The sequence below is a fragment of the Syngnathus scovelli genome, chromosome 9 (assembly GCF_024217435.2).
Source record: "Syngnathus scovelli strain Florida chromosome 9, RoL_Ssco_1.2, whole genome shotgun sequence".
In the NCBI taxonomy this organism is placed as follows: Eukaryota; Metazoa; Chordata; class Actinopteri; order Syngnathiformes; family Syngnathidae; genus Syngnathus; species Syngnathus scovelli.
Window position 1 is genome coordinate 8,653,090 of NC_090855.1, and position 12,497 is coordinate 8,665,586.

Here is a 12,497-nt window from a genome sequence, read left to right on the forward strand (position 1 = left end):
AGATGCACTGTGTTGTAGATCGACACACACTGTGAAATGTAGATAACAGACTGTTGTAACTAAATTAATACAATTTATCTAAGTTGGAGCTCTGCATGTGCTCCTGACTGGACGAGCAGAGAAGACCAAGGCCCTGACTGCAGTAGATTACTGAAGGAACTTCTTAATTAGTCCTTCACTAATCTATGAATCATGCCATTATTGTAGATTAGTCATACTTAAAGACAATACATATCTGGATGAAAATCATGGCTTGGCCGTGAACATAAACCAATCAAAAGGAAAACATGCTTTCTTGGGTTGATTTTATTTTGAAGGTCAGGCTTTTATTTGGATGTATTTTGAAGGGCGTGCTTTTCTGTCATAAAAAAAAAAAAGAGAGTAAACAGTTGACTCCCTGCAAAAAAAAAAAAAAAAGAAAACTCTGACCAACTTCTGTAGACTTCCAGGAATTGGTGCTTTAGGTACACGTTTGGAATATGTGGCATGTTTTTTTTTTAATTGTGTGCTCATGATGTATTTTGCAGTTACTGCATTTCCTGGCTTATTAGACGTGCATGTTGTTTTCATGATGTTATTTCCAGACCGTTGTCTAGAGCGGCCTCACTCAAATTCTATGATTGCATTGTCATACTGTCATACATTCTTAATGGAGCAGAACACTGTCACAAAGTCTTGTCCATGATTTACTGCAAAGTAGGCTAATTTTGCAAAAATAATGAAACGTTGCATTTGTGTTACATAAATGTCAAAACCAAGCCAATGTATTAGAACGGTCATGTGGCTCCCCCTAGCGTCTGAATTATCTTTAACATGTACTTGAGGCCTGTGGTCATCGGGGCTCGTGTATGCACAAATAGGACAGTTTGTTGAGTTCATGGCCACAGTGACTGTGTAAGGATGGGCCCATTTGCTGCTCTATTTGCTGAACTTTGGAACAGACACAAGATGTTACTTATTAAAAGCCATTTGTGACTTTCCACTCCACAAACTCTCTCTCCGCATTCTCACAGACATTGCTCTCCGCATTCTCACAGACGTTGCACAGCAGGATGGCGGAGACCCGTGGGATCCTGATAAAAGGAGGCAAAGTTGTGAATGAAGATTTCTCTGTGATCAGTGACGTCTATATTGAAAATAGGAAAATTGTGGATGTTGGACTGAATCTTCACATTCCAGAGGGAGTGAGAATTATTGATGCCAGGGATAAACTGGTGATCCCAGGTGGAATTGACACGCACACACACATGGAGCTTGCGTTCATGGGCACCAGGAGTGTGGATGACTTTAATATAGGAACTCAGGTAAAACACACATGCATGTGCACTCACTCACTCACACGCACACACACACACACACACACACACGCACACACACACACACACACACACACACACACACACACACACACACACACATATGATATGTCCCGCTCACAATTTAAAACTAAACCTTAGGATCATTGTGTACAGCAGGGTAAAGCAGTTTTAAAAAGTATTTTGTTTTGACATTGTTTTTCCTTTTTAATTTTTTTGTTTGAATTTTTCTCATTGTCGTTGTTTTTAACTGTAAAACCTAAAGTGTTGATATTCTATTTTTTATATTTGAGTGTTGACTGAACTGATGACTGATTAAGTTCACTGATATTATCACACTTTCTGGCATCAGTAGATGTCAAACGCAAGTGTCCTTGCAATACCTTCAGACGATCTTTAGTCAGTTGACTTTGTGCTAGGGTGACAAAAGCTTTCAGCGGTTAATCTTTGACTATGTCTCACCAGGCTGCCTTAGCTGGAGGGACAACAATGATCGTGGACTTTGTCATCCCCCAAAAAGGCAAGTCTCTTCTGGAGGCTTATAACTCTTGGCGCAAGGCAGCGGACAGCAAAGTCTGCTGTGACTACTCACTACATGTCGCTGTCACGTGGTGGAGTGACCAGGTGAATATGAAAATATGACTGCAGAGATGAGTGCATAGCTGATGGTTATTTCATCATTTTGTTTGAGTCTGGACAATTTATTGGACATTCAGACACATACATGAATATGCAAGCAAAGGTTCTGCCAAAGCCCTGGGCTTTGGATAAATTCTAAATTAAAACAAAAATGGTAAACAGTTCTGCCCCGTAAACAGTTTTGTTATTAAAATTACACGACACTGCACATGGGAGGTAACTTTCTTTTTGTATTCTTGTAGATGTGCACAGCTAGAAATGGGTTATGTGCACTGTTGTGGGTGTGAGCATAGTCAGCTACCTTCTCTGCCAATGGAAGCGACTCCTCTCACTCCCTTTAAATTCAGTGTGCTAGAGCAGGGGTGTCAAACTCATTTTTTACGCGGGCCACATTGTAGTCATAGCTTCTTTCGGAGGGCCATTATGACGGTCAACCCAAATAAATGTATGAGCACCTCATATTATATAAAGTAAAAGCTACAAAACAAACTGACAAATAACTCATTTTCAAATCAGATAAGTAAAAACTGGTCAAATATAAAAAAAAAAGATATTATTAAAAGTGAAGACAATTTGCAATTCTAGTAATGACACGAATTTTACGCACAATTTGTCTTCGTGGGCCACATAAAATGATGTTTAACCAAACATTTAAGTTTCTCTTCAGAACTGTAACATTGTAATATTGCTATTGCTATTTTTCTCCTTCCCAGGTCAAGAATGAAATGGAGATTATCGCCAAAGAGAAAGGAGTCAATTCCTTTAAGATGTTTATGGCGTATAAAGATCTGTACATGCTGCAGGATGCTGAACTCTATGCAGCATTTGCCCACTGCAAGAACATTGGCGCAATAGCGCAAGTGCATGCTGAGAATGGGGACCTGATCGCTGAGGTTGGTGGGTCAATTTAAATATGAATAAAATGTAAAAATAAATAAACTAAATGAAGCAATAAGAACAGAAATATTAATGCATTTTAAATCATATGAAATGATTAAATAGTATAATTAGTTATTATAGCCAAGTATTCCAACTAGATTTATTCATAATTTCATTTTAGTGCTAGGACTGAACAGTTTGAGGCAAAACATAATAACAAATATCAATATTGATATAAATATGAATAAATATACATACACCGATATATAAATATGTATAGCAATAAAAAGTGTTAATCTGTTTACCTGATTAATTTTTTATACAGATGCCATGGTGAGAAACCCCACTAGAGAGCAGCAGACCATTGTTTTGAGTTCTTATAAAAGTTCATGTTCTTAACGCTTAAAGGACTAGTTGCAAGGTTTTATTTTATTATTTATAATTAGTCCACTCGTGGAGATGATTTTTGTGGGGGTCAGCTGAATAACAGGTATTGCAGTACTCTGTGTTGTTGTTCTCCATCCATCACCATTACCCTGCTTTGTTTTTCTCCACTCCATCGGTGCACAACAGGGGGCAAAGAAGATGCTGTCCATGGGCATCACAGGACCTGAGGGTCATGAAATGTGTCGGCCGGAGGAGGTCGAGGCTGAGGCTACACAGAGAGCCATCACCATCGCCAGTGCTGTCAATTGCCCTCTCTATGTGGTCCATGTCATGAGCAAATCTGCAGCGAAGGTGGTGTCCAACGCACGCAGAGATGGTAGGTGATGGATTTATCAGTTTATGTGTGAGAGGATGTTACAAATACCTTTACAATGATGTTCAAAAAGTGTTGAATGTGTGTTGAATATAGTCAACTTTTCAATATTGAATGATGCCTAAAGTGTTCAGTGAAGCTGAAGTGAAACTTCCATCTGCTGCCAGGACGGGTGGTGTTTGGGGAGCCCATTGCAGCTGGACTAGGAACTGACGGGACTCACTACTGGCACAAGGAGTGGGCCCATGCGGCTTTCTTTGTCATGGGTCCTCCCCTAAGACCTGACCCCAGCACCCCTGCGTACCTCATGGACCTGCTGGCCAAGTAGGTGGCTTGCGTGGGTTATCTCTTTATACGTTCCAAAAATAAATATAGGTCATGTGACCAGCAAACCTAATGGAGACTTGTAGGATTGATGAATGGATGTTGCTGGCCTTAAAGTTGGAACACAGTATTTTTGCGGTTAAAACAACACCAATATTGACACATAACATAAAGGGAACATCAATAAAATGATTAGAACAACCAAGAAAGTAATGTAGTATATAACGGAAATTAAATTAGTATTACAAAAGAGACATTTTAGAATCATTCATCACACGTATTCTGTTATTTGATCATATAGTATTTATCCTTAATGTGTCATTAGTGATGATCTCAGTGTGACGGGGACAGACAACTGTACCTTCTCAGTTTGTCAGAAGGCACTTGGAAAAGACGACTTCACCAAGATCCCAAATGGGGTGAATGGCGTGGAGGATAGGATGTCCGTCATTTGGGAGAAGGGAGTGGTATGTCTTCATCACATACACTCACCCATATTCTAGGATGGAATACAACACAACATAGATAGAGAATTTATGTTATATGTCCTTGAGCCATACCACTACAAAGAAAAAAAAAATCTGATATCCTTTGTGATGCATTGTGGTTATCTACAACCACATATTTCTTTTATTTGATGACCTGCAATTCAATAGTTCTTGGAATTAATTGTAGTTGCAACTGAGCATTTGTGGCGCTCTGTTTCCGCAAACACTTAGAGGAGTAAATAGAGATCGACATTTCAATGCATACAGCTGACAGTGTGTTTTCTTAGTGTAGATTTACTTTGCAGTGCTTTCAAATCACACATTTCTCTACATTGGCTTCTGTCTGTTAATTGTGTACAGTGCTATCAACTGCGCTCTCTCACTCAAACTGGCTTATTTGTGCATTTCCATCTTCCCAGCACAGCGGCAAAATGGATGAGAATCGATTCGTAGCTGTCACCAGTAGCAACGCAGCAAAAATCTTCAACTTCTACCCACAAAAAGGCCGCATCGCCAAGAACTCAGATGCTGATGTGGTTATTTGGGATCCCAAGTCATCAAGGTGAGGGGCCCACTTGGGCCATTCAGCATTCATTCTGGTGCAAGCAAGAGGAAAGCAGCTGAAGAAATGTGTGTGTGTGCTCATGCGTGCGTGCATGTGTGTCATATATTCATATGTAAAACAAAAAAGAACAACAAAAAATAGTTCCTCTCCCCACCCCCCGGTTCCAAAATCCCATCTACTCTTGTCTTTTGCAAGTCTGCAGCATGTCCCTGTTATGCAGCTACAAATTAAAGACTGACGGTAAATACAAATCGGTTTCATCAGATTCTCAAAAATGATAGCTTGAGGGAGTTAAGATTTTATTTGATAAATGTACCAATGACTTCAACATTTATATAAGCTTAAGACAGACACATCCGCTGGGAAGTTGATGGCTCATGTGGATTTGAAGACTAATGAATTGTTCACATGGGGGGCTGATCCCATTTTCTTATTAAGGAAGTCAGCGTTAAAGCACTTTCAGGAAATGTTCCCGAGTTCGCTATTTGCTTTTAGGAAAAATATGTGTTTTGCAGACAAAACAGCCCAATGAGCCTTAAAACAGAGAATAGTAGATTTATCTTGAAGCGCTACACAATTCCCTGAATCAATGTTGTGTTCCATTGTGCTAATTGACATAAAAAGTCAACAGCTACTATGATGTCACATCCCGCAAAGGGCCTATTAAATCTGATTTTAGTGTTGTTTCCTCCTGTCTCCTCCTTAAAAAAAAATATAAATCATAACAGTTGAAGGTCTCTTCATATGGGGCAGGTTGGGAGCCAACACACACACACACACACGCACACATTATGTAATCCAAAACTCGACTGTGCGCTTTTGCTTGCAAGAGAATCTGGGCTGAGCCCCTGAGGATGGGTGCTATGCACTGATGTGAATTGAACTCATCCTTACCCAATGTACTTTATCTTGTATCAATGTATCTTAGTGTAAATTCCTAGCATATGTCTAAGATTTGTACAATTGTTTACATGGACCGCTTTAAAGTTTGAGCCAATCAGCCTTCTTGTAAATTACTCTATATCTTTATTTGTTTTTTTAACTGTAAGATTGCTTCATGTTAAATTGCTGCTCCTATGAATCCATCTGTAAAACTGCATAATTAATTGCTCTCAATGTAAGTGTCGCTCCATAACATCCGGCACCAGAGGCTACAAACAGTTACGTAACGCAGAGGAAGCTCAGTCAATGGCCCCATGTCACATAAATAGGCACATTGGAATATCGCTAAGCATTTTTTCTCGGCAACAATATTATTTCTTTTTCTACTTTTTTCCAAACAGCCAAGACCCAAAAACAAATTATCTAAATGCATTTGTATAGGTAGGTGTTAAGCAATCTGTAAGGTCTTGATTTGTGGAGCAGAGGGCCGAAGCAATGGATAAAGAACTACTACCACTACTATGACTAATGATAATAATAGCTTAGATTAATGACACCTTTCAGAATCATCTTTATTAGCCAAGTGTGTTTGTATGGAGTTTGTCTGTGGTAATTTGAACTACACAAAACAAGCCACTGAAACAATACACATTTAAGTCAACCTATGAACTGCAGAAGCCGCACTCACAACAAAGTGATTTTCAATGGCACTTTCTTTTCTAATCTTAACTTTTGAGTGCACGTAAAGTTCCACTTCACCTAGTAAGAGATAATTGTGAACAAAGAACTTTCTTCCTGATGCACGTGGTGATTCTCAACTACTTGCGAAGAGGATTTTTTATTTTTTTTTTACCTCATGTATTGATGGCTGGTATTGAGAGCCTTCAGTATAGGCTACTTTTAAATAATGTAAAATGTGATCTTGATATCTGGTCTCTATCCTTGCCCATCCCTGACAAAATGAAAATGGCTAAAAAACAATTAAACTTGAATTAATCAAAAAACATGACTATTCACCCATTTCTATTTAAAACATTATCTTAACTCAGCAGGATTTATTCATTTGGAGGTGAATTTATCTTCAGATTAAGTAACAGAACAGATCTTTGTCTGTGAACACTGATTTTTATTTGCTATTTAATCATTGTCCATGTCAATCTTTTTTTTGGTTTAAAGCAAGAATCTTTGACCGACTCAGTCACGCATTAGTAACCTCTATTGTCACAAATTTTATTTTCTGTTCTGAGCAGACCTGTGCTGGCATTTGTACATTTTGACAGAAAGATTTCAGCCAAGACGCATCACCAGGCTGTGGACTACAACATCTTTGAGGGTATGGAGTGTCATGGAGTGCCAGTGATCACCATTTCTAGGGGCAAAGTGGTCTACGAGGATGGACAGCTGAAGACGACGCCTGGTTGGGGCAGATTCGTCCACAGAAAACCCTTCTCCGAATTTGTCTACAAACGAATCATGCAGAGGGACAAGGTCAGTAAAGATGTTCAAAAGAAGAAAAATACTCACGATAGAAGCAGAACTTAGCACGGCCTCATTACAGGGGGTAATCAACATGCTGAAGCCAATTTCCCAGTCCAGATTGTTTGACATTCTCCCAATCCTTATCCCCATTTTTTCAGTTATGGCGAACTACACAAAATTTTAAATACCAAACAGGCTGGAAAGTGCTGATCTGCTCTGATGACCACATTGCTATCTGTCCTCTGATGACACACAAGCCTTCTCTCTGCCTTTTTTTGTCTCCTGCAGGTGGGCCAACCTACACCTGTGATCAGAAAGCCATATGATGGAAAAGTCATTTCTGTGTGAACATGGGAGTCACTAAAGAAAGCCACTTTGAGCCTCGAGCTGTGTTTGTGTCCTTTCGCACACATTACTGTCAGTGCCTGGACCAGTCTCAGAAATAGTAATACAGGTACTTACTATATGGTCAGAAATAGCAAAAATGATACTCAGAAAGATTCATTTTATATACAGTACTGTGAAATGTGTTATCTTTTTAATTAATCTTTTCAATAAAGAATGGGTGGTCAATTTAGGTCAATTCAACATCAAAGTCAATGTCATGTTATGTTCTAACTATCAATAGTTTTATCATTGCAAAAAATTAAAAGCGGAAGTGGCTACTAAGAAACAGTTTAGTGTAATGGTTTATGCTGCATTATTATTGCTGCACCCGGTGAACGCTTGCCTTGCCTGAGAGTTTCTTGTTGTCATCTCAACCATTGGATTTGAGTCATTTTATAGACTGGAGAGAGTTAATAGACTGACAGTAATGAGTTTTTTGTTGACCCACGATGACTCTGCATTTGCATATTCAGCAGGATGGCGTATTATCATATCCAGTCCATTTTTGACCATAAATGGAGAACAGCCCTTCCCTCAGTACTTAGTAAAAAGGTCTGCGGCTGTCGGCGAGCATCATGTGGGAGCTTGCTGTTAGGCTCGCATGCTGACGTGGTTTTCTGCCGCAAGCCCCGTTGAGACATAATGTGAGCTTATCAGGTTGCCTCACGGGTCACTGGCAATGTGTGACTCACACAAGGCCCACTCCTCCTTCAGCTGTACCACTTCCTCTTACTGTTTACCATGGAAATGAAGGAAGGAATAGTACAGTTGAGTTGGCTAAAATATTACAAGCTGTAGCATATTATATGCAGTCAACGGTCTACAAGTCACTCATACATAAGATTTTGTTTTGTTTTTTATTTCTGCCTATTCCTATAAACTGCACTGAACCAAAGCATCTATAGAGGATCTTTTACTTTCTTTCATTGTTTAGTTTTAGGTACGACTTGGAGGCAATAAAGCTTGATGAATTGGTTCTATGAAAGTCAAATACAAAGCTAAAATGATCATTGGTAGTCATGCAAAGGATGCAAAACTCCAAGTGTCCCTGTTTTATAAAACACCTGTATGATGTCAATGCATAGTGACAGCGGTGCACATGGTGTGGCCTACACTGCACATGCAAAGGACAGCTGTCTTGGATTATGTAAGTACACGGTCTCTGTCTATTCAAATAGACACATTCAGTAGATATCTTACACAGAAACACAGACTCACACAATCAATTTATACCTACCTATATGTGTCACGGATCAGAATGGAGCAGGGCGACCAAATGCAGCTTGGACCAGGGATTATTGAAGAGAACAGGTAGCTGGAAGGGAGGACAAAGTGAACAAGCCAACAGAACCGGCAAAGTTAACAAGACTGACTGACAGGGTAGGCAAACAACAACCGAACTAACCGAGACGTAGGACAAGAAGACACAAGAAACAAGCGACAACAGAACATGACACAAGAAATAACCCGGAAAGGGTGTGACACGCAGACAGGATTTATATACGCCACAGGTAACAGGAGGCAGGTGACTGTGATTAGTACATAGATTGAGAGTAGACCCAGGATGGGCGGGGCGAGCACACAGACGCTGACAGAAACTATGACAATATGCACATAATAAAACAACCGGGGACGAAACGTGACAATATGTATTGAAAATATTGTTTGACAAAAACAAACATGTTCCAACCAGAAAATGTTGTCATTATATTAATGATATTTAATTTCTTTGAAAATAAAATCTGTCATAACAATAACATTACATAAATAAAGACATACATTGTTGACCCAAGTTTAGATAATACATGCAGATTGTATGGAACAAATACATTACAATATAAAAATGTGCAATATTTTATATATATATATATATATATATATATATATATATATATATATATATATATATATATATATATATATATATATATATATATACCCACAGAGATACATTATAGTGTCAGTCACTGTTGTATATATGGAGAAACCTTTCCTCACATGTTGACCTCATCTGAGAAAAGCAATGGACACCAGAAATGTGGCTGTTAAGAGAAAACCATAAAGAAAGATTAGCATCCAGGATTCCCCCCTCAATTATGCATTATTTTGTGACTCATACGTACCTTGGTGATGAGTGATGTAAAACTGTCTTTCTCCCACCTCCTTTTTGACCTCTTCCTCAGAATTTTGGCATGCAGATACTTGATCCTCTCCTCTGCAGCGGTGGAGTAAAATCTCTCACACACCATGAGCCTGATCTGGACCAACTTGGCCGCTACAGGGGCCATAACGAGCAAGGTCAGCAGGATGGCAGTCAATGGGACCAGAGAGTTGTTGAGCAGCAGTTTGGGTTTGGGGAGGCACTGCTTCTCAAACAGCGTCACAGAATAAGAAAAGTCTTTTTGGTGGTTTTCCTCACTCAATTGTAGACCAATTAAGGTTGCAATCCCCTGAAAAAAGCAATTCACATTTAGGGCATACAACAGACGTTTCATTTTATTTTATTTTATTTTATTTTATTTTATTTTATTTATACAACATTTTATTATATTTTGCAAGTGCGTATGAAATAAATCCCACAGTTGTTGTCATTGTCATCATGGGGAACAAAAACTTGTGGTTAGCTGAGTGGGTGTTCAAATGCAAAACTAAGATGAAGCAACTGACATCAGCTTTAAATAATATTCCAAATTTAAAACAATATGAATGAACTAGTGTCTTACTGTATGTGAGTATTTATTTAAGTAATACATCATCATGTTTATTCATTTAATTGATGTGACAATTGACTCAGAGTTTAATTAAAGGACTTACTTTGAGGCTCAGCCGCAGAGGCACGTGGAATGGTTCCATCTCTGACAGCTTGGTTGTTATAAATGTAACAAAATAGTACAACACGGCATCCACAGCTATAAATATGACCCAAGCAATCAAATGGGTGATAATTGGAATGCCAAATTTTAGCAGAGCTTTTCCTTCCTGGGTGGTGGGACGGAGGGAAGGGAGGGATGGGTAAAGCTTCTTCTCCTCTGATGTGAGAGGAAGTACGTGTTGCTTTCCTTGCGCCTTCTGCTTCATGTCAAAGTCAATAAATTTGTTGGTGATGAAATTATTTTTGTACTTCATGTCATTGCAGTAATTTCTTACGTGCAAGGTTATAAAGATAATGAGCACCAGGATGCTGATGAGAGGATAAACATATTCCTTCACAGTGGATACTGTGTTTATTAAATTCACTGCATATTTGACACTTTGATTCAACTTCAATTCGACTTGGGTGAGTCGCTCCCGAAAATTTTCCAAGTCCACTTTGGGTGAAATTTTGAGTTGGGAGTCAAGCTTGACCAAACCCAAATCCGTCACCCCGAGCAAAATATCAGCCAGCCATTTCAACATGTCCACATAGTTTCTGAAGGGAGCAATGACTGATTCTTTCTTGGCCCTTAGGTTGCAAATCATGCTCCTGATCAAGCCTGTGAGGTTCTCCAAAGTGTTTTGAATATTTCCAAGGACAACTACACTTGTGCCAGCGGTTAGCAGGAGACTACGACTCTTCTTAGTGAAAAGCGATATGACAAATAGAGTGAACAAGCATCGTACCGTCTGTGACAGGAATAGGCCGAGTGTCAACAGCACCCCAAAGAGGGCAGCAATCCCCGAGGACACTGCTAGGTCACAAGTCAGACTGAAGAAAAGGTACAGAAGCAGTAAAGCACTGAGGAGGAGGCTTGGGAAGACACACACGAGGAGGAGGACGGTGGTTCTCTTGAAGCCCTCTCGATTATCACTGGTAAAAACATCCACAGCCAAAATCCTCAGGTCAGTTAGGCCCTTGGTGATCATTGTCCACAGTCCCAGGAATTCAAATAAAGAAGAGCTCTGGGATGAGCTTAATCAGATGGTTGTGTATTTTGTTTCTAAAGTACAAACCTGAAGCATGTAGCTTTGCATCTATTATTACTGTGTGTTGTTCACCATCGCCTTAAATAATGCTGGAACAGGATGTGGCAACAAACCACAGTCATTCGTCATAATACTGTACAGTCATCTTCATCTTTTTCTCAAACAAACAAAAAAAAAAAAAAAAAAGAAGGAAGCAACAAATCAAAATAAATGTCTCATTGTAAACTAACAATACACATCTATTTCCACAAATTCTTATATGTACTTATATACTTATCTTGGAAAAACATTAAAGATATGACATGGGTGTTTTATACTGTATTTCAATAATGATATTACAGCAATATCTGACATGATCAATTTAATGAATGAAATCCATGTTTTAATTATTAATTCTAACTCATATTTTTTCATGTAAAGCCTGAATATGTTTAAAGTTATTCAGTGTTAGTAATGCCATTGTTCACCATTGGATAGCACATTTAAAGTTGCATCTGGTCCAGGTTACATAAAAGTAAACAATTCCATACAAAACTTATTTCACATCTTTGCAATGCAAATATTGCACAGGCCATTATCACGCTGATATTTTTTTATATCCTTTTTTTTTTTTTTTTTTTTTCCATGTCTGGTTGTATGCTTATAAGGAGGGTAATAAATATTCCGTATTGGTCACAAATGGCTCATAACACAAATGACTGTGAAAGGAGAAGGTAAGCTACTCGTAGAGTAACAGATGGGAGCACAGCGTCCTAGAGAAATATTAAGATACTTTGAGCTCTTTAATCCAGTGGTGCATGCTCACGTGCGGCACAATTCAGGACCATCTGAGACTTTTTCCAGCAGCCTGATCCTGAGGAATCTGGCAATCTTGC

The 12,497-nt window shown here is 38.9% G+C and overlaps 2 protein-coding genes and 1 long non-coding RNA gene across 6 annotated transcripts; 1 reads left to right on the forward strand and 2 right to left on the reverse strand.

The window, feature by feature from the left end:
• The first annotated feature begins 371 nt into the window (after positions 1 to 371).
• dpys (dihydropyrimidinase) lies at positions 372 to 7,945 on the forward strand. Of its 4 annotated transcripts, none has more exons than XM_049730268.1 (11): positions 372 to 464; positions 1,038 to 1,304; positions 1,782 to 1,940; positions 2,669 to 2,848; positions 3,408 to 3,597; positions 3,762 to 3,918; positions 4,244 to 4,385; positions 4,826 to 4,968; positions 7,134 to 7,341; positions 7,621 to 7,685; positions 7,831 to 7,945. In XM_049730268.1, the coding sequence occupies exons 2-10, from the start codon at positions 1,053 to 1,055 to the stop codon at positions 7,678 to 7,680; spliced, it is 1,491 nt and encodes a 496-aa protein (XP_049586225.1). In that variant the 5' UTR covers positions 372 to 464; positions 1,038 to 1,052; the 3' UTR covers positions 7,681 to 7,685; positions 7,831 to 7,945. The 4 variants fall into 4 exon arrangements, with proteins under 4 accessions (XP_049586225.1, XP_049586224.1, XP_049586222.1 ...); XM_049730267.2 differs by having other exon boundaries at positions 374 to 464; positions 1,014 to 1,304; XM_049730265.1 differs by lacking the exon at positions 372 to 464 and having other exon boundaries at positions 504 to 1,304.
• LOC125975115 (uncharacterized) lies at positions 7,063 to 9,211 on the reverse strand. The gene is made up of 4 exons (XR_007483880.2): positions 9,125 to 9,211; positions 8,957 to 9,034; positions 7,521 to 7,636; positions 7,063 to 7,313 (listed from the first exon to the last, which is right to left on the reverse strand). It is a non-coding gene; the product is annotated as an uncharacterized lncRNA (long non-coding RNA).
• A 423-nt stretch (positions 9,212 to 9,634) lies between these two features.
• On the reverse strand, positions 9,635 to 11,660 carry LOC125974857 (dendritic cell-specific transmembrane protein). The gene is made up of 3 exons (XM_049729722.1): positions 10,534 to 11,660; positions 9,843 to 10,169; positions 9,635 to 9,761 (listed from the first exon to the last, which is right to left on the reverse strand). The coding sequence occupies exons 1-3, from the start codon at positions 11,560 to 11,562 to the stop codon at positions 9,714 to 9,716; spliced, it is 1,404 nt and encodes a 467-aa protein (XP_049585679.1). The 5' UTR covers positions 11,563 to 11,660; the 3' UTR covers positions 9,635 to 9,713.
• Between the last annotated feature and the right edge of the window lie 837 nt (positions 11,661 to 12,497).

What these genes read in the sequence shown, in the direction of transcription:
- dpys (XM_049730268.1), top strand. Translation starts at nt 1,053, where the DNA reads ATGGCGGAGACCCGTGGGATCCTGATAAAAGGAGGCAAAGTTGTGAAT. An exon ending in TCACGTGGTGGAGTGACCAG is followed by an intron (nt 1,941 to 2,668) that starts GTGAATATGAAA and finishes TCTCCTTCCCAG; the next exon opens with GTCAAGAATGAAATGGAGAT. An exon ending in CTCATGGACCTGCTGGCCAA is followed by an intron (nt 3,919 to 4,243) that starts GTAGGTGGCTTG and finishes ATGTGTCATTAG; the next exon opens with TGATGATCTCAGTGTGACGG.
- LOC125974857 (XM_049729722.1), bottom strand. Translation starts at nt 11,562, where the DNA reads ATGATCACCAAGGGCCTAACTGACCTGAGGATTTTGGCTGTGGATGTT. An exon ending in CTCTGCGGCTGAGCCTCAAA is followed by an intron (nt 10,170 to 10,533) that starts GTAAGTCCTTTA and finishes TGCTTTTTTCAG; the next exon opens with GGGATTGCAACCTTAATTGG. An exon ending in TTACATCACTCATCACCAAG is followed by an intron (nt 9,762 to 9,842) that starts GTACGTATGAGT and finishes TTCTCTTAACAG; the next exon opens with CCACATTTCTGGTGTCCATT.